This window comes from Petromyzon marinus, chromosome 55, assembly GCF_048934315.1.
Source record: "Petromyzon marinus isolate PM22_M1 ecotype Great Lakes invasive population chromosome 55, UKy_Petmar_22M1.pri1.0, whole genome shotgun sequence".
NCBI lineage: Eukaryota > Metazoa > Chordata > Hyperoartia > Petromyzontiformes > Petromyzontidae > Petromyzon > Petromyzon marinus.
Genome location: NC_133721.1, coordinates 5,690,914 through 5,715,497, shown reverse-complemented (window position 1 = coordinate 5,715,497; position 24,584 = coordinate 5,690,914). Strand labels below are relative to the sequence as shown.

The following is a 24,584-nucleotide window of genomic DNA, read 5'->3' as shown; positions in this document are numbered from 1 at the left end:
CAGGCAGAGAGCCTGATTAGCTGTTCCACAAACATTAGCCGACGACGCAATACATTTAACTTCGTTATGAGCAGGGTTTAATATCTCACTCAATATTTTCTGTGTCGCTGGTAGACTGGATGCGCCCGTGTGACTCTTGTAGCCAGAGGCGTAGTGAGAGGCACACTGGGATGTGGTGTGCCGGACATCAGAATAATTTTCTGGGAAGCTGACCTGAACCTAGGGCTTAAGTTAAGCCCTCAGTTCAGAGTCAAAGATGATGGTGCAGGTGGTGAGAGTTTTTTTGTTTGTTTCAAATCGTGTCATTAATTTACGTTTGAGAAATATTGCAGTTCTTTTGAGGAGATATAAGAATAGCTGATACCATTCTGTGGTCAAAAGCCAATATGAGGTTAAGGCGAGATGTTAACGCCGTCGCCTGGTATACAGGAGATCGTCGGTTCGATCTCGACACCAACCCTGAGGTATGTATATTTTGAGTTTGCATGTCTCCTCCTGGCCGCATGATTTTTTTCTCCAGGTCCTCCGGTTTTCCCTCTACATTTAAAAACATGCGCTGAGAGTATTTGGCTCCTGCTTTAAATTTCCACATGATGATAGACCACTTCGTTGAGCTATCATTTGTGACCAGGTTGCTTCTGAAAAGAGATGTACAGTATAGGTCAGTGGGCCTTACCTGGTAAAATGAAAAAAAAAGTTGTTTTAAGAGTATAGTTTTCGCTACAGGTGGCACAAACGTAGGGCGAGAAGCCCGCTAATGGACGGTTGAGAGTTCAATTCCTGGTTGGTGGCTGACTCAACCCATCATCCTACTGGGGCCAATAAAATAAGTGCGACTTTGTGGGAAAGTCACAATCGGTTGTCCTGTGAAAAGACTTGCCCCCGTCATTGGAATGTGGCTTCTCGACCACTGGCTCGGAACTGTAAACAGGAGGTTAGCACTGGCTCAATGCTCATTTGAGCAGAACATCACTTTGACTGAAGCTTCTACGTGACCGACATTTTACCCCGCTTACGACGTTGCTCTGTGCTACGTGCCATCGCACTGACCGTTCAGGAAGGAGTGTTCAGAACCCCTCTAAACGATTGCCGATACCTTGTGGACCCTCGCTCCGCAGAAATCGCTCGGAATAATCGCACGGAGGCAATGCGTCATCTCCCTCCTCAGCTCCTTCGTTCTGAACACGTAGATGCTGACGTTGGCCATGGGGATGAAGAAGATGGTGAAGCCGGCGGCGTAGCGCATGTTCCTCGCCTGGGCGCTCTGCAGGTCCTTGACCAAGCGTGACACGAGGACAGACAGGAAGATCGCGACGAAGAAAACGGCGAGCATGAAGAAGTGCGTGAGGAAGGTGTTCACCGCTTTCGCCTTGAAATCGCTCCGCCGCGTCCTCGCACATTCGACAATGACCCTCGCGTACGTGTACGCGATCAGCAACAGCGGCACCACGAAGAGCACCACGACCATCGCCGTGCTGTAGACCGCCTGGAGCTGCGTGTCGCCCTGCGACAGCCGGACGAACCCCATGTAATCACATATCACGCCTTGTATCTGCCTGTCGCCGTCTCTCAGCTTCAGCGCGCTGACGAGAATGGTAAGGGGCACAAGCACGGCCCCCACGAAGCCCCAGATGGCAGCGATGGCCATCAACGTCCGTTTGCCAGTGACGATGGCGTGGTAGCGAAGTGGGTGGCAGATGGCCACGTAGCGGTCGACGGACATCGAGGCGAGGGCGAAACACTCGATGCCGATGAACAGGTTGATGGAAAACATCTGTGCGATGCAGGAGGAGCGCGGGATGCGCGTGTCCCCCGTCAGGAAGATGTAGAGCTGCTGGGGCAAGCTGACCGTGCAGCCAATGATGTCGGCCGTCATGAGGTTGCACATGAAGGCGTACACGGGCTTGTGCAGCTGCGGGCGCACGACCACCGAGAGCAGCACCAGGAGGTTGGCGAGCAGTGAGGCAACGAACACGATCAGGCACAGGGTGAATGCGAGCAGGCGGACGTTGTGGGGAGCTTCCAATGTCCCCAGGATGACATAGGAGTCGTTGCCTTCCATCGCGCGCAAGTCCTACAAATGGAATACGGTCATCTCCTAGGGCCTGCATGGGGGTGACATTTATGGGAACGCAATGCAAGGTTCTGGTTAGTATGGCAGTTGCGTCTCAATTGAACATTTATGAATTCTGTAAAATGACTGCAAATAATACATTGAAATCAGATACAACCATATTGGCTATTGTGTTCAACAATCACACTGCAGGTCACCTCCCTTCTCTTCTCTTTCTTACCTCGCACAGCTTCCGCTTTGTAATTCCCTCCTCCCCATAATTGTTTCTTACCCCCCCCCCCCCCAAAGTCTTTAAAATAACCTTTGCTATTTTTTTGGTCTTACGTAACAAAAACAATCGAGAATTGGTTTTACCTCGCAGTACACATTCATTCGTGCTTTATCTCTTGCTGGGCGCTTGGCATGCCGGGCTTTGGGCTGCGCTCGGCAACCCTAAAGATGACGATCCGAGCAGAAAACCGCCGCTTCGCGGTGCCACTTTGAGTGGCGCGACGCTTCTGTCGTTACAGCGAGCGGTCGCACGCGAACGCAGTGGCAGTGATACGCTCTGAATAAAGCGGACTTTTCTCTCTGTCTCTCTCTCGTCGGCACTTTCCAGGAATAGCCTCTGCCTGTTGAAGCGGCATTAGATGGGGGGTTTACTTAGGTTGTTTTTGGCATAAAGGATAATTGTGAAAGCTTTCACGAAAAAAGATTACAATGGATTATTATTTTTTATTTAACCCATTCCTGGTTCTCAGATTCAAACGCTATGTTGGTTTTCATTTTACAAAAAAAAACGCAAATGCTCCACTTGGCTAAAAAGTGTTCGCACACCGGAGCGAGCACCGCTAAAATTAACAAAGTACCACCGTGCCTACGTGTGTGCCATTGCACTGAGCACTGTGTGGCAATGCTGTATCGCTCCTGCATGCTGACATTGGAAGTAAATGCGTATTGTTAAATTTTTAGGAGCGTTCGTACCTGCGGGTTACGGAGTTTGTCAAATGGCTCTTCACCGTGGTAGAAATAAAGGTGACCGGTCCCCGCATGTGTTGGAATCTAACCTCGGCGCCAGGTGTCTTTACAGTGACGGGAGTTGCGGCGTACCGACGGAGGGAAGATTTATATACACCGCAGAGCACCACGTGGTCACGTCACCTGATTGGTGTGGCCAGCAATGTTTAATTATCTCTTCTTGATCTCGGCGGTTTTCATGGATGTAACGACTCCCCGTGCGGCCAAACAAGATGCGTGTGTGTGTGTGTTTTTAAATATAAACTGCAGTTTTAATTGGTTCACCGACGTGGCTTGGGTGGGCCCAGCGGAAGTTGCGGTGCTGGCAGTTTAGTCTGCAGTGGAAGGTCGCTCGCTCGGTGATTTCTGCAGGGAATTTTAAAAGAACGAATCTTCTTTTATATATATGTAGGTAAACACGCAGACAATGTCTCCTGCCTATGTCTGTTCCCAACATAAAAAACACAGGTATAATATAGTTTTTTTTGGGTTAGATCACGTAAATATAAATGTGTCAATAAACCCACCACAACCCGACACAGCCAATTAATAAGGTTTGTCATGTAAACAGAACATGCCAATTCGTTACTAGTACAGCACACCGGTGTAATGGACAGCAAATCCACAACATTTACAATCTGAGTACGACGTTTCATCAGTAATTGCAACTAGCTTCATCAGGCGATAGGCAGTAGTAACTATTTTGCACAGAACTTCAACATTTTCAAAATCAATTGAGTGTCCTTGTTGGCACGCGTGTTCTTCCACTGCCGACAGTTGTATTTGGAGTATTTTATATTTATTTGGTGTTTTTTTTAGTCTCTTTAACTCATAATATATAAAAAACACAATATTATGGATGATTTGGGTCGCGAAAGACTACGTGTTAAACAAACACAGGTATATATTTACACATCCCATCAGACACACATTTACCAATACACAACCCCCCCCCCCATAGCCTTAATAACTTTTTGGGACAAGTGCGGTTAGCGAGCACCTAAACAACTATTTTTTTTTATCTCAACAGGTGAGGCCCACTCAGCTATACAGCTCTTTTGCAGAAGCGACCTGGCCACGAATGATAGCTCAACGAAGTGGCTTATCATCGTGTGGAAATGTAACTTGCTGACCCGCCCATGCCGGACAATTGTGAAAAAGAGCTTCATAACTCATCAGATTCCTCCTGCAGTTTAAATAAAGATTCTGATTCACTATAGCGGCCAAATACTCTAAACCTATGAAGACACATACGCAGAGACATGCAAACTATCTTTCTTTTTTATTTTCTTTCTTCTTCTTACCTATAAAAGGCATTTTTGTCTGTCTGTCCCTCTGTGTACGCGCGCTTGCGAGGGATTTGACGCTCTGACGGTGGGGTTTACATAGAAAAACATTTGCCGGGCGGCACACCCCAAGCCCCGCGGTGCGAATAGGCTATTCTGTTTTCCCATCCGTCACCTTTAAAGTAGTAAAATTAACGATTTAGTTCGATTTATCTTTATTAATTTATTTAACTTTTGTCGCTCGAAGCTGCTGGTGGTTGCCCCTGGCAATGCATGCGCGTCATCGGTTGAGGGTGGGGGGGATTTGTCCTCAACGCTGAGTTAAATTCATCAAAGTGTCACGTCCTCTCGCCACCCCCACCCCAATGTGTGGACTTACTACTATAGCGTCGGTAGATACTAAAATTATAGCGCTTAGACAGTACTATTTTAGCGCGGGGGGTAGCGACCCAGCCCCACCCTCGCCTGGCTGGGCAATCTAGGCGAGGCCGGGGGCTCTGCACGGGACCAGGCCTCACCACGGCACTCTGTCATGTGAGTACTTTGTGCTATAGAGTCGATATATGCTGCTCCTAGTGGGAAGTACCCGACGTTGCCCAGGGGAAAATATATATTTTAAAACTTCTGAAAATTGAAAAACATAACATATACAAATGAAAATAAAACTTTGATCATTACCTCATTAATTAAAAATCTAATAAAACCCAATGCGCCGTGGAAAAAAACAACTTTCGCTTGCGCGCCAAGATTCGAATCTTTAAATCGTGCAAAGTAATCGAAGGTTGTAGATTTCTTTAGAATCAGCCTATTCCCGTTTAATCGATACCACAAACGCTCACAAGATATCGATTCTCGCCAGTCCTGTATGCGGGTTGACGCCACACACTTCATGGTAATTTAACCACCCCCCCCCCCCAAAATACAAAAGTCTATTTTTATATTTTTTACGTTGTGTACAGTCCGGAAGCTACCCACATGCCAAATTTAAAGTTTGTTGCATGTCGGGAAGTATGCTAAACATTTCCAACAGACACACAGATTCATAAATGTCCTTTTTTATATATCCATTATTGCGCCCCCCCCAAAAAAAAATATATAAAAGTCTATTTTTATACTCTTTGCATTGTGTACAGCCTGTAAACTACCCACATGCCAAATTTCAAGTTTGTTGCTTGTCAGGAAGTATGCTAAACATTTCGAACAGGCACACATTGGTTAAAAAATTACCTCTTTTCTCGCACCCAAACTGTATTCACAGATGGTTGGAGGTCAAACAGTGTTAAGATAACAAAAGGGGTTCCACAGGGTTCCATCCTCGGCCCCCTCTTGTTCTCTCTTTATGTCAATGACTTGGGCACTGAACTGGATCATTCCAGGGTAAATCTTTTTTCAGATGACACAATACTGATTACTGCTGGCCGCTCTCAGGATGACGTGATTGCTAAGCTCCAGGGTGATTTCAACAAACTACAACATCAGCTAGTTTCTCTTAAACTAGTCTTGAATACCTCCAAAACCAAGGTGCTATGCTTCTCTCCGGGACTAAAGCAGGAAGTTATTTTTCCCCAATTACATTCCTTGAATAATTATCAAATAGAGCAAGTCAAGATCTATAAGTATCTTGGGGTCATCCTGGATTCAAAACTTAGTTTTGACGATCACATTGATTATATTGGTAAAAATAAAATTTGGTTTTCTGTATCGACACAAGCACTGCTTCCCCCCAATGTTCCGTTTGGAATTGATAAAACCTACCATACTGCCTCTACTTGACTACTGTGACATCGTGTATAAATCAGCCCCAAGTACTGTACTGAAGAAGCTTGATTCCATCTATCACTCGGCCTTAAGATTTGCATTGAACTGCCCATATAGGACTCACCACTGTGATCTCTACATTGGGTCAAACTTAACATATCTTAATGTTCGACGGCTTGTGCACCAGATCTTATTTATTCACGATGTACTTACAAAAAATTCCGCAGACTACCTACTGGATCTCCTCTCTGTTTCAAAGAACAAATTTGACCTCAGGTCTTCGCTCATTTACCAGCTTCACATTCCCTATTGCCGTACAAAAACTGGAGGAAGGGCCTTTGCTATTGATGTCCCCAGGGTCTGGAATGCTATTGCCAATAAACTGCAACTTGAATCACTACCTATGAGATCTTCACTCAAAACTGCTCTAGAGGAGTTGTACAACCCTAGCTGCCACTGCTATTCAGTGGCCTAAAATATGGCTCTAGATTTTGGTGTTATAATTTATTTATGTAGTTTATTGTAAAAAATTCGGTCACAGTCCCTATGATCACTGTTACATTGGATTTATGGCTTTTATTTTGGTGATTTCGAAAAGTTTTTTTTGTTTTGGCCATGTTTTTGTTTATTGTGGTACGGAGTTAGACATATGGCCTTAATCCTAGTTGTCTTGTGGTTGTTGTTGTTTGACTTGCTTCCCACTGGGATTTTTGCACACAGCGTTGGTGTACGGTGCTATTTCAGGAATATTTTGATATTTTTTCCTATATTTTCTGTTTGCACAGTCACATAATCACTTTAAGATGTTTTCTTGTTCATGTTTTTGTTTGTTGCGGTTGCACCCGATTCAAGAGCCGAATGGCTCACAGGGCTATACCAAATAAATGAACTATGAACTAACATTCACTAATTTCCCTTTTATATATAAGATACTAGTTGCACTACCCGGCTTTGCCCGGGACCTGGATCAACCGGCCGCCTTTGTCTCCCCAGTGGCGATGTTCACACACCACACCAGTTACTAGTTTCAGGCTGAGTCAACCTAAGGGAGGCCCAGGACCAGTTCAAATAATCGTCACCGGTGGTGGTGGTGGCTGTGAGCGGGAATCGAACTCGGGTCGCCGGGTTCGTAGCGACAGCGCGCGAATCGCTACGCAGTCGCTGCCCCCCCCCCCCCCCCCCCACACACACAGGATAAAGATCCCCCATGTAGCCTGTGAGACTGTAGGGGGCAAGTGCTGTTAGCAAGCACCTATGAAGGCCGGCACTGCACACAAGGGGGTGGGTGGCCAGCACCACGCCCGGCCGCCTTTGTCCCTCCAGTGGCGATGTTCACACACCACAGCAGCTACTTGGTTGAGGCTGAGACGACCTAGGGGAGGCCCAGGACCAGTTAAAATAATCGTCACAGGTGGTGGCCGTGAGCGGGAATCGAACTCGGGTCTCTGGGTTCGTTGAGCAGCGCGCTAACCACTACACTACAATGCGTTACGCTTCCACATGAGCGGGTCACATGACAGATTTCACGTCACAGCTCACTTGCCGTGCAAAAAATATAAGAATTATTGAGCTCCCCCCCAAAATAGTGTATTTTTATAATTTCTGAATGGTGTACAGTCTGGAAAGTACCCACAATTTCAAGTTTGTTGCATTTCAGGAAGTACGCTAAATATTTTGAACAGACACAATCATAACTTTGCCTTTCATATATATATGGAGAGTCAGAATGTACTACTGTACATAGCAGATACCACCACAGTCAGTATGTACTGCTGTAATCTTACAGGTACCACCACAGTCGGTATGCACTGCTATAATGAAACCAGGTACCACCACAGTGTGCACTGCTGTAATCATAGCAGGTCCACCACACTCAGTATGCACTGCTGTTATCATAGGTACCACCACAGTCGGTATGCACTGCTGTAGTGAAAGCAGGTACCACCACAGTCGGTCTGCACTGTTGTAGTGAAAGCAGGTACCACCGCACTCGGTATGCACTCGTGTAGTGAAAAAGGGTACCACCACAGCATGCAATGCTGTAATCATAGGTACCACTACAGTCGGTATGCACTGTTGTAGTGAAAGCAGGTACCACCGCAGTCGGTATGCAAGGCTGTATTGAAAGCAGGTACTACCACAGTATGCACTGCTGTAATCATAGCAGGTTCCACCACAGTCAGTATGCACTGCGGTTATCATAGCAGGTACCACCACAGTCAGTATGCACTGCTGTAGTGAAAGCAGGTACCACCATAGTCAGTATGCACTGCTGTAGCGAAAGCAGGTACCATCACAGTCGGTATGCACTACTGTGGTGAAAGCAGGTACCACCACAGTCGATATGCGCTGCTGTAGTGAAAGCAGGTACCACCACAGTCGGTATGCACTTCTGTAGTGATAGCAGGAACCATGACAGTCGGTATGCACTGCTGTAGTTAAAGCAGTTCCCACCACAGTCAATATACACTGCTGTTATCATAGCAGGTACCACCACAGTGAGCATGCACTGCTGTAATCATAGCAGGTACCACCACAGTCAGTATGCTCTACTATTCTGAAAGCAGGTACTACCACAGTCAGTATGCACTGCTGTAGTGAAAGCAGGTTGCACCACAGTCAGTATGCACTGCTGTAGTGATAGCAGGTGCACCACAGTCAGTATGCACTGCTGTAGTTAAAACAGGTCCCACCACAGTCAGTGTGCACTACTGTAGTCATTGCAGGATACGACCACAGTAAGTATACACTGCTGTTATCATAGCAGGTACCACCACAGTCAGTATGCACTGCTGTAATCATAGTAGGTAACACCATAGTCAGTATGCACTGATGTAGTGAAAACACGTCCACCACAGTCGGTATGCACTGCTGTAGTGAAAGCAGGTACCACCGCAGTCGGTATGCACTCGTGTAGTGAAAAAGGGTACCACCACAGCATGCACTGCTGTAATCATAGGTACCACCACAGTTGGTATGCACTGTTATAGTGAAAACAGTTACCACCGCAGTCGGTATGCAAGGCTGTAGTGAAAGCAGGTACTACCACAGTATGCACTGCTGTAATCATAGCAGGTTCCACCACAGTCAGTATGCACTGTTGTTATCATAGCAGGTACCACCACAGTCAGTATGCACTGCTGTAGTGAAAGCAGGTACGACCATAGTCAGTATGCACTACTGTGGTGAAAGCCGGTACCACCACAGTCAGTATGCACTGCTGTAGTGAAAGCAGGTACCACCATAATCAGATATGCACTACTGTGGTGAAAGCAGGTACCACCACAGTCGGTATGCACTGCTGTGGTGAAAGCAGGGACCACCGCAGTCGGTATGCGCTGCTGTAGTGAAAGCAGGTACCACCACAGTCGGTATGCACTTCTGTAGCGATACCAGGTGCCACCACAGTCAGTATGCACTCCTGTAGTGATAGCAGGAACCATGACAGTCGGTATGCACTGCTGTAGTTAAAGCAGGTCCCACCACAGTCAATTTACACTGCTGTTATCATCGCAGGTACCACCACAGTCAGTATGCACTGCTGTAATCATAGCAGGTACCACCACAGTCAATATGCTCTACTATTCTGAAATCAGGTACCACCACGGTATGTACTGCTGCAGTGAAAGCAGGTACCACCACAGTCGGTATGCACTGCTGTAGTGAAAGCAGGTTGCACCACAGTTGGTATGCACTGCTGTAGTGATAGCAGATGCACCACAGTCAGTATGCACTGCTGTAGTTAAAACAGGTCCCACCACAGTCAGTGTGCACTACTATAGAGATTGCAGGATACCACCACAGTAAGTATACACTGCTGTTATCATAGCAGGTACCACCACAGTAAGTATGCACTGCTGTAATCATAGCAGGTAACACCACAGACGGTATGCACTGCTTTGGTGAAAGCAGGTACCACCACAGTCGGTATGCACTGCTGTGGTATAAGCAGGTACCACCACAGTCAGTATGCACTGCTGTGGTGATAGCAAGTACTACCACAGTCGGTATGCACTGCATGTAATTGAAATCAGGTTCCACCACAGTCGGTATGTACTGCTGTAGCGAAACCATGGACCACCATAGTCAGTATGGACTGCTGTAGTGAAAGCAGGTACCACAACAGTCTGCACTGCTGTAATCATAGCAGGTAGCACCACTGTCACTTTGCACTGCTGCTATCATAGCAGCTACCACCACAATCAGTAAGCACTGCTGTAGTGAAAGCAGGTATCACCCCAGTCGGTATGCACTTCTGTAGCGAAAGCAGGTACCATCACAGCCAGTATGCACTGCTGTGGTGAAAGCAGGTTGCACAACAGTCGGTATGCACTGCTGTAGTGAAAGCAGGTTGCACAACAGTCGGTATGCACTGCTGAAGTTATAGCAGGTGCCACCACAGTCAGTATGCAATGCTGTAGTGATAGCAGGAACCATCACAGTCAGTATACACTGCTGTTATCATAGCAGTTAACACGACAGTCAGTATGTATTGCTGCAATCATAGCAGGCACCCCCACAGTCAGTATGTTCTACTTTTCTGAAAGCAGGTACCACCACAGTAAGCACTGCTGTAGTGAAAGCAGGTACCATCACAGTCGGTATGCACTGCTGTAGTGAAAGCAGGTTGCACCACAGTCGATATGCACTGCTGTAGTGATGGCAGGTGCCACCACAGTCAGTATGCACTGCTGTAGTGAGAGCGGTTTGCACCACAGTCGGTATGCATTGCTCTATTGATAGGAGGTGCCACCACAGGCAGTGTGCACTGATGTAGTGATTACAGGTCCACCACAGTCGGTATGCACTGCTGTGGTATAAGCAGGTACCACCACAGTCAGTATGCACTGCTGTAGTGATAGCAAGTACTACCACAGTCGGTATGCACTGCATGTAATTGAAATCAGGTTCCACCACAGTCGGTATGTACTGCTGTAGCGAAACCATGGACCACCATAGTCAGTATCGACTGCTGTAGTGAAAGCAGGTACCACAACAGTCTGCACTGCTGTAATCATAGCAGGTAGCACCACTTTCACTTTGCACTGCTGCTATCATAGCAGCTACCACCACAATCAGTAAGCACTGCTGTAGTGAAAGCAGGTATCACCCCAGTCGGTATGCACTTCTGTAGCGAAAGCAGGTACCATCACAGTCAGTATGCACTGCTGTGGTGAAAGCAGGTTGCACAACAGTCGGTATGCACTGCTGTAGTGAAAGCAGGTTGCACAACAGTCGGTATGCACTGCTGAAGTGATAGCAGGTGCCACCACAGTCAGTATGCAATGCTGTAGTGATAGCAGGAACCATCACAGTCAGTATACACTGCTGTTATCATAGCAGGTAACACGACAGTCAGTATGTATTGCTGCAATCATAGCAGGCACCTCCACAGTCAGTATATTCTACTGTTCTGAAAGCAGGTACCACCACAGTAAGCACTGCTGTAGTGAAAGCAGGTTGCACCACATTCGATATGCACTGCTGTAGTGATGGCAGGTGCCACCACAGTCAGTATGCACTGCTGCAGTGAAAGCGGTTTGCACCACAGTCGGTATGCACTGCTCTATTGATAGGAGGTGCCACCACAGTCAGTGTGCACTGCTGTAGTGAAAACAGGTACCACAACAGTCAGTATGCACTGCTGTTATCATAGGTACCACCACAGTATCCACTGCTGTAATGTTAGCAGGTACCACCGCAGTCGGTATGCACTGCTGCTATCATACGTGCCACAACAGTCAGTATGCACTGCTGTAGTGATTGCAGGTACCACCACAGTCAGTATGCACTGCTGTAGTGAAAGCAGATGCCACCACAGTCAGTATGCACTGCTGAAATGAAAGCAGGCACCACCACAGTCACTACGCACTGCTGTAATCATAGCAGGTACCATCAAAGTCAGTATGCACAGCTGTTATCATAGGTAACACCACAGTCAGTATGCACTGCTGCAGAGATAGCAGGTACCACCACAGTCGGTATGCACTGCTGTAGTGAAAGCAGGTATCACCACAGTCGGTATGCACTGCTGTAGCGAAAGCAGGTACCATCACATTCAGTATGCACTGCTGTGGTAAAAGCAGGTACCACTACAGTCAGTATGCACTGCTGCAGTGAATGCAGGGACCACCACAGTCGGTAGGCACTGCTGTAGTGAAAGCAGGTACCACCACAGTTGGTATGCACTGCTGTAGTGATAGCAGGTGCCACCACAGTCAGTATGCACTGCTGTAGTTAAAACAGGTCCCACCACATTTAGTGTGCACTGAAGTAGTAATTGCAGGATACCACGACAGTAAGTATACACTGCTGTTATCATAACCGGTACCACCACAGTCAGTTTGCTCTGCTGTAATCATAGCAGGTACCACCACAGTTAGAATGCACTGCTGTAATCATAGCAGGTACCACCACAGTCAGTATGCACTGATGTAGTGATGACAGGTCCACCACAGTCAGTATGCACTGCTGTGGTATAAGCAGGTACCACCACAGTTGGTATGCACTGCTGTGGTGATAGCAAGTACTACCACAGTCGGTATGCACTGCATGTAATTGAAATCAGGTTCCACCACAGTCGGTGTGTACTGCTGTAGCGAAAGCATGGACCACCATAGTCAGTTTGGACTGCTGGAGTGAAAGCAGGTACCACAACAGTCTGCACTGCTGTAATAATAGCAGGTACCACCACTGTCACTTTGCACTGCTGCTATCATAGCAGGTACCACCACAATCAGTAAGCACTGCTGTAGTGAAAGCAGGTATCACCCCAGTCGGTATGCACTGCTGTAGCGAAAGCAGGTACCATCACAGTCAGTATACACTGCTGTGGTGAATGCAGGTTGCACAACAGTCGGTATGCACTGCTGTTGTGACAGCAGGTTGCACAACAGTTCGTATGCACTGCTGAAGTGATAGCACGTGCCACCACAGTCAGTATGCAATGCTGTAGTGATAGCAGGAAACATTACAGTCAGTATACACTGCTGTTATCATAGCAGGTAACACGACAGTCAGTATGTATTGCTGCAATCATGGCAGGCACCCCCACAGTCAGTATGTTCTACTGTTCTGAAAGCAGGTACCACCACAGTAAGCACTGCTGTAGTGAAAGCAGGTACCACCACAGTCGGTATGCACTGCTGTAGTGAAAGCAGGTTGCACGACAGTCGATATGCACTGCTGTAGTGATGGCAGGTGCCACCACAGTCAGTATGCACTGCTGTAGTGAAAGCGGTTTGCACCACGGTCGGTATGCACTGCTCTATTGATAGGAGGTGCCACCACAGTCAGTGTGCACTGCTGTAGTGAAAACAGCTACCACCAGAGTCAGTATGCACTGCTGTAATCATAGGTACCACCACAGTATGCACTGCTGTAATCTTAGCAGGTACCACCGCAGTCGGTATGCACTGCTGTTATCATACGTGCCACAACAGTCGGTATGCACTGCTGTAGTGATTGCAGGTACCACCACAGTCAGTATGCACTGCTGTAGTGAAAGCAGGTGCCACCACAGTCAGTATGCACTGCTGTAATGAAAGCAGGCACCACCACAGTCACTATGCACTGCTGTAATCATAGAAGGTACCATCACAGTCAGTATGCACAGCTGTTATCATAGGTACCACCACAGTCAGTATGCACTGCTGCAGAGATAGCAGGTACCACCACAGTCGGTATGCACTGCTGTAGCAATATCAGGATACCACCAGAGTCAGTATGCACTGCTGCAGTGATAGCAGGTTCCACCACAGTATGCACTGCTATAGTGAAATCAAGTACCGCCACAGTCACTATGCACTGCTGTAATCATAGCAGGTACCACCACAGTCAGTATGCACTGCTGTAATCATAGCAGGCACCACCACAGTCGGTATGCACTGCTGTAGTAACAGATACTGTTATCGAGTTGGTAGATACTGCTATATAGAGTTAGTAGATACTACAACAGTCAGTATATACCACTTCGGTCAGTAAATACTACTATACAGTCAGTAGCTACTACTGGCTTAGTAGATACTACTGTACAGTCAGTAGATACAACTACAAAGTCAATAGATACTACTTACTTTGTTGTATGTAGGTATGTAGGGATATATACCTACGCGGGGGTAAAGATATTTTTCAATTTTCGGAAACCTTTTAGATCAACTATTTACCCCACACTTTATATTACTTTTTGGACTTTTGCAAGCCTCTTATAATTTTGTTGTTGGAGAAATGGACATCTGGGCCACCGGACTTTCACAATACCTTAGTATATGTGTATGTATATGTAAGGTTTTTAAGAGAAGTTTTGAAATATGTTTTTCGCCCGGGCAATGCCGGGTACTTGCCGCTAGTCTTCTTCTTTCTTCTTTCTTCGTATATATAAAAGTCTCCACGTGCGCATTTGCGAGGGATTTGGCTCTCGAACGGTGGGCTTTACATTGAAATTTTTTTGCCAGCCAGCACGCCCTAAGCCCCGCGGTGGGAATAGGCTATTACTTTTTCACATCTGTCACCTTTTAATTAGTTAAATTAGCGTGTTTTTGGATATCTTCATTAAATAATTTTGTTAGTTTCCATATTAATTATTTAATTCCCTTTGCCGCACATTGGGTCACAACGCAGCCAGCTGCACTTGCGTCAGAGCGCCCACGAGGTTACCCCCAGCAATCCACACACGCCATTGCCCAAGGTAAGTCGCACACTATTTGTTTTTATTATATGCATTTATATAAGACGTAAGTCCCACAAATTAGTCTTATAAGCATTTATATCATTACACTTTGCACTGCTCACATGGGTTGCCCCTAGCAAAGCACACACGATCGACACACATTTTAATTCGCCTTACACATGCAGCAAAAACACACCAAACATGTTAATTCTTCACAGTCCGATGTTCTCTTCTCCCCACCCCACCCCAATGATACCCCAATGCGTCCTGAAACTACTATGGAGCCCTACATATGTACCATTATTATAGCGCTTACATCCCATTATTCTTGCATAGCCGGGGGGACTGGCCCAGCCTGCCAAGGTGACACCTCGGCGGGCTGAGAAATCTAGGCTAGCCTGGGGGCTCTGCACGAGACTAGGCCTCACCACGCCACTCTGTCTGCTTACTACATTGTGCCATAGATTCCAATATACTGCTGTACAGTCAGCATGTACTACTGTAGTGCTAGCAGGTACCACCACAGTCACTATGCACTGCTGTCATCATAGCGTGTACCACCACTGTCACTTGCCCTGCTTTAATCACTGTTAAATATGCTGGGTATGAAAATTTTTATGCAGATAATTAAAATTAAATGAAATTTGTAAAAATGCGTAATTACCCGAAATTATGTTAATTAATGTAATTATGCGCATAAAATATGCTACTTAGAGAGATAATCGTATTATTTTATGCGAATGTATGCGATTATGCTTATGTGGGCAGTTATGATCATTAGGCTCAGTTTCGTTGCCCAGGGTCGTATCATCCATCGGGATAAGACAATAAATTGTATGACGTTATGCAGGTATGCTGTAAGTATGCTAGATTAAGCTCGGCTTCGTTGTCTAGGTTTGTATTATCAATCGGTATAATACAATTATTCTCGCTTTAACATTTACTGATTATGTATTAGTGTGTTTATGTCAGGTCTCCAATTAAAATCTGACCGCAAGATACAGTTCTTATAACTAAGATTATTATGCATGAACTTAGGAAGGCACCACGCAGACACTTCTTGTGTTAAGCAATTTTAATTTCTAAACAAAACCTTAACACTCTAATATGCGAACGCTTATGCTTGGAATTGTCAACACAGTACTCCTGGAGATGTTCCCCTCATTGATCCATACATTTAACCTTCAATGATCACGTTTGTTAACTGAGTAACAGAACAATCGAATATTCCTCAGAGTACGCGCACATACACGGCGATAGGAACAAAAAGTCCTGCAACGACATTCATACGAAGGTATTAAAGAAACATGTCCTGAAGGCAAGAGTAGTTATAAATTAATTCACTGGGAAGATTATGCAATTAATGAAAGCGACATCACGATTGATTAAAAAAAATTGGCAAAATCATTCTTAATCTCAAAAATGGAAAAAGGCCTATATATATACACCACAGTATGCACTGCTGTAATCATAGCAGGTGCCAGCACATTCAGTGTGCACTGCTGTTGTTAAACCATGCACCACCACAGTATGCACTGCTGTATTAATAGCAGGTACCACCACATTTAGTATGCACTGCTGTAGTGAAAGCACATACCATAAAGTCAGTTTGCACTGCTCTGCTGATACCAGGTACCACCACTGTCAGTATGCACTGCCTTTGTCATAGCAGGTTACACCACAATCACTAGGCACTGCTGTAGTGATACAAGGAACCACCACAGTCGGTTTTCACTGCTGTAGTGAAAGCAAGTACCACCACAGTCGGTATGCACTGCTGTAGTGATAGTGCATACCGTCGATGTGTGTATGTTAGTCAATGTGTGTGCGTGCTGTACGTGTGTAGACTACTATTTTTAAATTAAGTTACTTATTTTCAGAATGATAATGTCTGCGTCTAAGTCCATGTGTGCGTGATGGGTCGATGTTCGTCTCTGCGGCGATGTGTGTGTGTAACTCGATGTGTCTGTGTGTGTGAGTCAATGTGTGTGTGTGTGTGAGTCCATGTGTCTGTGTGTCAGTGTCGATGTGTTTGTGCGTGTGAGTCGATGTCTATGTGTGTGTGTCAGTGCATGTGTGTGTGGCTCTATGTGCATGTGTGAGTCCATGTATGTTCGTGTGGGAGTCTGTGTCAGTCGATGTGTGTACGGCAATGTGTGTATGTGTAAGTTCATATGTGTGTGTGTGAGTCTATGTATGTGTACGTGAGTCGATGTGTGTCTGTAAGTCGATGTATGTGCGTGGGTCCATGTGTGTGTGTAAGTCCCTGTGTGTGTGTATTAGTCGAAATGTGTGTCTTTGTAAGTCCATATGTGTGTGTGTACGTCAATGTGTGTGTGAGTCTATGTACCATCGGACACTCCACCCCCAGAACTCCCAATTGGTGATGGGACAGTTGTGGAGAGAGTGGAGAGTATCCCATACCTTGCCAGTGTGCTAATGACCAGCTCCGTTTTAACAGCAGAGGTCTTACTCCGAATCAGTCGAGCGGCATTATCTTTTCATCGGTTGCGTAACGCTGTGTAGAAGCTACCTGCTCTATCACTCTGCACGAAGCTTCAGGTCTTCTCGGCCACGGTCATTCCCTCCCTTCTCTACGCTTGCGAAACTTGGACCCCCCTAATGGAACATCTTCGCCGGTTAGAAAAAATTCGGTTTTCCTGCCTACGGTCCATCCTGGGTTTAACCAAGCTAGATTGTGTGAGGGGCTCACAAATCCTTGAAAGATGTGGACAAAGTCCCATCGGTGAGCTCCTCCGGTAGGCAAGGCTGCGTTGGCTTGGTCATATAGCCCGCATGCCCAGCCACCACATGCCTAAACAGCTTTTATTCAGCCGGATCGAGGAGGCTAAACGGGCGCGTCAGCAACAACGGAGGGCGGAGGAGCGACGCTCACGACAAAGAGCGGAGCGCCGGGTGGCTAAAGCACAGCAAGTTGCCACATTAGGGGGCACACGTGGTGCATCAGCTAGTCGTCTCTGTCAGTCGACCTGTGGCATCTGGGTCTGCCTCGTGACCTCCTGCCAGCGGGCGTTCGACACTTCACGTGGCCTCAAGGTGCAGATAGCCTGGCACAAGCGTTGTGGTGACGTCACCGCCACATAGTGGCGAATGGCGGTGGTTGTTGTTGAGTCTATGTATTTCTAGATTTGAAGTTTTCGTGACTGCAGGGATTCATACTCTTTGTTTTTTTTTTATATACAGCAATTTTGCTGTGACGGTTCCACCTGAAGACGGAAGCTTGTGTTGCCTCCGAAACGTCATGATTTAATTTAGTTGTTTTTTCATTTAATTTTTTACCTACGTGACTTTATCGAAAAAAAAACAAAGAGTATGAATCTATGTATGTATGTGTGAGTCAATATGTGTGTAAGTCTATGTGTATGTGTGCTAGTCGATTTGTGTGGGTATCTACATGTGTGTGTCTAAAGTCGATGGGTTTCTATGTGTGTGGGTCGATGTCTGTGTGCAAGTCCATGGGTGTGTCTGCCTTTTTCGCCCGGGCAACGCCGGGTACTTACCGCTAGTACCTAATAAATGAACTGAACAACGGATAGGCTCAGCGTCAGAACGCAGTCGTTGCGTCGCATGAATTTAATTACGACTCCGTAGAACTCCAGTTTTCCATTGACGTAGTGGAGGATGAACCTCGCGTATCCCGTCTGTACTCGAAACCAAACAGCACCGGAAACACACAACAACAACCGCCATTCTCCACTAAGTGGTGGCGACATCACCGCGGTGCTTGTGCCAGGTTACGTGCACGTTGAGGCCACGTGAAGTGTCGAACGCCCGCTGGCAGGAGGTCACCGGGCAGACCCAGGTACCATGGGTTGACTCACTGAGATGACTGGCCGATGCACCCCCTGCTGTGCCAACATGCTGTGTTATATCCACCCGGCGCTTTGCTCGTTGTTGGTGAAACAGACGCCTCCTAGGACGGCCCCAACTCGGTTTACCTGCGCGTATTGTACTCACATTTCGGAGACGAATATTTAACACAAGCGCTTGGGGTGGAGGGGGTGGGGGGAGTCATCAGTGAAAGAGAACGTGAAATAATTATTCAGAATCGGAATCTTTATTTCGACTGGAGGAGTCCGAAGAGCTATGAAGCTCTTTTCACAGATGTCCAGTATGGGGCACGGGGTCAGCGAGTAACAAGGACAAAAAATCTAACAAACCAATAATATATACGAGTGCAACATAGAGAAACAGGTAAGCAAGTCACAAAATATGAATTAACACATTATGTAAGCTTGGGCAAGGCAGCAAAAACAAGAAAACAGTGCCAGACCACAGCAAGATCACACGCAGTATTATTTAATTTGGGTCTTTCGGTGAAGTCACGTAGATAGGTTCAAAGAGAATAATGGACCTATCTACGTGACTTTACCGAAAGACCCAAAGAATATGAATTCCTTGAGTCACGAAAGCTTTAAGTCAAGATTTACGCAGTTGTAGTCTCTCCATAAAATTGCAAATTAACATTGAGCTATCGATATTTTGTTGTTTCCCTTCAACGTGACTTTACCGAAAGAACTAAGAATATGAATTACTGCAGTCACGAAAGCTTTAAATCAAAATTTAAGATTTACGATGTTAAGGGAGGAAAGGGGTTTTTTTCCTGAAACGTTGGTGCTGCAACGGCAAATTCTTCGGCACCGATTACAATTCTTGCTCGGGGGGGGGGGGGGTATTTAAAAGTCTATTAGATGGACGCCTTACGCCTTCGGTTTCATGGGCGTGGCAATGGCGATAATGAATGAGCTAAGCGGAGCGCAGATTTGCAGAAACGGATTTCATGGATGAACAGGGCCCGCTGTAGGTGTCTTCTTGCGTCAAGTGATGCGAGATTTTGATTTCAAGTCGAGGTCACAGCGCTTACGTCAATCTCATCAACCGTGGGCCCTCACGCCAGGTCTCCGTACAAGCAACAGTCGCACAGCATGTGTCATATCATGTCACGGGGGTCCTCACCTTTTGCCATTGATCCTCTATTGAAATGTAGACATGGTGGGGGTAGTGGTGGTGTAGCGGTTAGTGCGCTGACGATTATCTGAACCGGTGCTGGGCCTCCCCTAGGTCAACTCAGCCTCAAATGAGTAACTGGTGCAGTGCGTGAAAACATCGCCACTAGGGAGATAAAGGCGACCGGGCGTGGTGCTGGCCACCCACCCCCTCGTGTGCCATTCCGGAAATCATAGGTGCTCGCTAACATCGCTTGCCCCAACAGTCAGTTACAGGCTATACGGGGAATCCTTGTCTTTGTTGGTGGGTGTGTTGGACGCCTGTTCATGGGGATGTTGGTGCGGGTGTTGGTGGGGGTGTTGATGGGGGTGTTGGTGAGGGTGGTGGTGGTGTTGGGAGTGTTGGGGGTGTTGGTGGTGGTGGTGTTGCTGGTGGTGTTGGTGGTGGTATTGGTGGGGATGTTGGTGGGGGTGTTGTTGTGGGTGTTGGGTGTTGATGGTGGGTGTTGGTGGTGGTGGGAGTGTTGGTGGGGGTATTGGTGGGGGTGTTGGTGGGGGTGTTGGTGTGGGTGTTGGTGGGGATGGTGGTGGTGGTATTGGGCGTCCGTTTCCAAAATAATTGCTCAAAGCCATCTCGCATGTGTGTGAGACAGCGTCTCCTGCTCTTATATAAACTGAACTTATAAAGCACCTTGAGCAAGGAGCTTAGCAAAGAATTGACAATGGCACAACAACGCGTGTGTGAATGTAATGGTGGAGATGAGGTGAATTAAATAGATGAGAGAGGAAGCAATGGGGGCGAACCTTTGATGATGCGTGAATTCGGTGAAGGCGAAATTGATGACACTAAATGACGAGGAATGGAATGAATGAATGAATGGGGAATGAGTGATAGCCATATAATGAGAATATGAAGAGGAAACAGTAACGTTGGTGGTGGTCATGCGGGGGGTGGGGAGGGGAGATTAAGGGGGGGGGGGGGGTCGTGTGGTGAGCGGGAGAACAATACAGTAAGTGAGTTTAGAATGAGAAGCGGAAACGAGCGAGCGAAGGTGACTGCTTGATGTGGAGTGGGAAGTTTGTTGCCTCTCTCCAAGGTACCCGCATCTCACTCATACCTGCCAGTATCTGTAACAGTCATACAGAATGGACGGACAGGCAAACTAAACGGGGGAGGGGGTGGCAGGACGCCGTCACGCCTAGAAGAGATAACGATGCACGATGGTCGGGACCCTTCACCTACCTTTAAGCGCCCTCTCGAAATATTTGTTTTTTTTTCTTTTACTTTTAACTGACCGGATTTCTGAGCTGTTCATCCGCGCCTCAGGGTCGCCGCCTTCGGGCAAGTGAGCATTGTTCGCGTTGCCAATGAGCATTATTATTTATGGTAAAGGAGCGGCAGCCAAGGAATGTGACGCTTCCGAGGGACACGTCCACTGAAGGGAGATGGAGCCATGGATTCAGATTGCTTTCAGGCGCTATCTAGATGATTACATCGCAGGGATATCGAGAGGTGGCGGGGTGGCTTAGGGAGGCCAATCATCCAGCAGTGGATTGACCAAGGCTGATGACAATTCAAGTCAACTAATGCTTAAGTACGGTATAATCTGGGGGTAATGAGACACTATTGTGGACACCATGTAGGTTATATACGTCTCAGTTAAGGATCTACTATAATCTAATTTTAACATCGGCAAAGCCACAGCTGCGATCCGTGCGAGATTGTGCTGTGAATGCGTTGGTGCTGTGGACCGACCGCCTTGCATTATTGAACAATCTCCCCGTGCGGAGATTGTTTACCGGGCGATATGTTGCGCACCTTGTGCGACCTCGAACGACCGACTCCTCTGGGATTCATCTGCTTAAAGCATTTCACCATCTCTCTCCTTAGCTTCTTGTTCCTGACGAAGTAAATGCTGACGTTTGCGATGGGGATGATGAAGGTAACCAGCTGAACACCGCAGCGCAGGTTTTTGATCTGCGAGTGTTGATAGTCCTTGATCAGACGTGGCACCATGGTCGATACGAAACACGCGACGAAAAACATCGCGAGCATCAGGAAGTGGGTGAGCAGCGTGTGCACGGCCTTTCTCTTGAACTCGCTCTGCCCTGTCCGCTTGCACGCACAAATGATTCTCAAATACGTGTAGGCGATAACACACATCGGTAAAGCGATGCACACAACCAATGCGCTCGATCCGAATATGTCCAGAACCTTCGTATCGCTGACGGACAGGCGAACGTATCCCGAAAAATCGCATAAAATGCTCTGTATCTCCCTATCGGTGGCTCGCAGTTCCAACCGAGAGACGAGGAGGGTTTGCGGTACGAGGATGGCCACTGTGATGAACCAAGTCGTCACCACGGCGAGCAATGCCCGTTTGCCCGTCACAACGGCGTGGTAGCGCAGCGGGTGACAGATGGCCACGTAGCGGTCCAAGGACATGGCGGCCAGCGTGAGGCTCTCCAAATCGACGAACACGTTGATCCAAAACATCTGCGCGATGCAGGACGCGTGCGAGATCCGCGGGTCGCCCGTCAGGAAGACGTGCAGCTGCTGGGGGAAACTGACCGCGCCGCCGACGACGTCGGCCGCCAACAGGTTGCACATGAGCACATACATGGGCACGTGCAGCTGCGTGCGTGCCGCCACGATCGCGAGCACCAGCAGATTCGCCACCACGGTGACGACGAGCAGCAGCAGGATCAGGCTGAACGCGAACATGCGCACGCCGTCGGAAGCCTCGAATGTTCCGAGCATTATGAACGAGTCGTCGAGCTCCATCGCCGTCTTCGAACGTGAAGCGCTATAAAAAAAAATGCGAAATAAAGAGAGTAGCACTCATTCTTTGGGTGATTTTTTTTTTCCTCCTCGGGTCAGGTCGCTTAACTAAAACTCCGTGTCGTAAACCTTCCACCACCTGGCACAGCCAGTTTGTCAAGTCGTCGCGTGATGAACAAACGTGCCAGTTAATTGCTGCTTCGACACGCATTCAACAACTGGGTACGACGTGCTGATGGTAGTTACTGCCAGCATCATAGGCCAGTTGACAGAAATCTGATGTTCTGCCTGATGACGCTGGTTGTAACCACCAGCGAGCGAATTGTCATACCCAGTTAACAGCATTTGTGTTCATTGTTGTAGAGCATTGCCTGCTCTTTGGTTATTTCGGTCATCAAGTCTGATGACGACCGCTTGTTGTGGCGATCGAAACGTCGTGATTCGTTTTATTTTATTTTATTTCCAACTACGTGGCTTAACCGAAATAGCCAAAAAGTATCGATTCCTGCAGTCACGAAAGCTTCAAATCAAGATCGATCAGTGCGTGTTCATCAATTGTAAAATACCATGGCACAATGGTTGTGAAGCACCCAAGAACAGGTACACCAACAGTGATGTGGTTTATTTGTTGAACATCTTATCTTGAAAGCATTTATATAGCGACTTAGCAAAGGCGCTTGACACAGGTACACCAACAGTGTTGTGGTTTATTTGTTGAACATCTTATCTTGAAAGCATTTATATAGCGACTTAGCAAAGGCGCTTGACACATAATTAACAATAGTACATGTGACTGTCATGGTGGAGGTGAGGTGAATGAAATAGGTAAGAGGAAACAATGGGGACACATCTGTGATGTGTGAAATCGGTGAGAGCGAAATTTATGACAGTAAACGATGATGATTGGATTGAATGAATGGGGAATGAGTGAAAGCCACACAATGAGAATATGAAGAGGGAAAAGTAACGGTGGCGGTCGTGAGTTGACCTCGGGAACAATAAGTGAGAGTTGAGTGCGGAGCAGAGAGAGAGAGACACAACTTTAGCGAGGAAAGTGGCGCATCGGAAATGCCAAGAGAAGAGCGAGTAGAGAGAAGAGGAGGATGGTCAACCGTGTCAAAAGCTGAGGACAGATCGCGGAGTATCGGAATGGAAGAGAGACCAGCACGAGCAGAGTTAGCCGGGTGATTCTGGACCGAAAGAAGAACCGTTTCGGTTGAATGAGAGGGACGAACCCCAGATTGGAATTGGGGTTAGAGAGAGAGTCAGAAGATACGTAGTGGTTAAGACGAGAGTGTACCAGGCATTCGAATGGTTTGGATGAATAGGGGAGAAGGGAAATGGGGCGGTAGTTGGCAGGAAAAGGGGAATCAAGAGAAGATTTATTGAGGAGTTGTACAATAATGACTGACATAGATGGCAGGAAAGACACCAGTGGAGAGGGGAGAATTGAATAGGGACACTGGGTAGGGGAGAATGTAATCTAGGGGAGAGGCAGTGTGTTGGGCCTTAGAGATGATATTAGAAAGTTCAGTTCAGTTCCTTTATTCCGTTAAACATTCCGGCTTACCATGAATTCTGGGTCTAAGCTGTTTTGACTGTGTACAATTAATACAATTGTATTTTCAGAACCCATTCTTCCCACATTTGCCTCTTCACGTTATAACCGATCTTATCTAGGGTTTTATGAAGCGCTTTCGTCAAAGCGCTTTACAAGAACTAAAACGGTGCGTTAGTTATTGCCTGATGGGGGGAAAAGGATGGGATTTGAGTGTTGGGGAGGGGAAGGGATGCCAAGTGAGGGTGATGATAGGGAAAGGGAGGGCTGGCAAGGTTAGGAGAGGGAAGGGAGAGGATGGTTTAGGGTTTCAAGGACGAGGACACCACGTAGTAGAGGGATAGGCTTTTCGAAAGTTGCCTTTTTGATGCGGAGTGGCAGTTTATTCTAAAGAAGGGGAGCCAAGTGGGAAAAGGAGCGGAAAGTGACTGAGCACAGAGAAGGGTGGGGAGGGGCGTAGTGAGGGATATATTAGATATTGTGAATGCAGGGGCC

The 24,584-nt window shown here is 47.1% G+C and overlaps 2 protein-coding genes across 2 annotated transcripts; both read right to left on the bottom strand.

Annotated features, from left to right (window-relative positions):
* Positions 1 to 402: 402 nt before the first annotated feature.
* Positions 403 to 2,107, bottom strand: LOC116954609 (olfactory receptor 2AT4-like). Its single transcript, XM_032975268.2, has one exon. The coding sequence runs from the start codon at positions 2,060 to 2,062 to the stop codon at positions 1,079 to 1,081; it is 984 nt and encodes a 327-aa protein (XP_032831159.2). The 5' UTR covers positions 2,063 to 2,107; the 3' UTR covers positions 403 to 1,078.
* Positions 2,108 to 18,527: 16,420 nt separating this feature from the next.
* On the bottom strand, positions 18,528 to 22,557 carry LOC116954561 (putative olfactory receptor 7A2). Its single transcript, XM_032975159.2, has one exon. It carries the CDS (start codon positions 22,532 to 22,534, stop codon positions 21,515 to 21,517), a length of 1,020 nt encoding a protein of 339 aa, XP_032831050.2. The 5' UTR covers positions 22,535 to 22,557; the 3' UTR covers positions 18,528 to 21,514.
* Positions 22,558 to 24,584: the final 2,027 nt, after the last annotated feature.

Coding starts and splice junctions, on each gene's coding strand:
- LOC116954609 (XM_032975268.2), bottom strand. CDS start 2,062: ATGGAAGGCAACGACTCCTATGTCATCCTGGGGACATTGGAAGCTCCC.
- LOC116954561 (XM_032975159.2), bottom strand. CDS start 22,534: ATGGAGCTCGACGACTCGTTCATAATGCTCGGAACATTCGAGGCTTCC.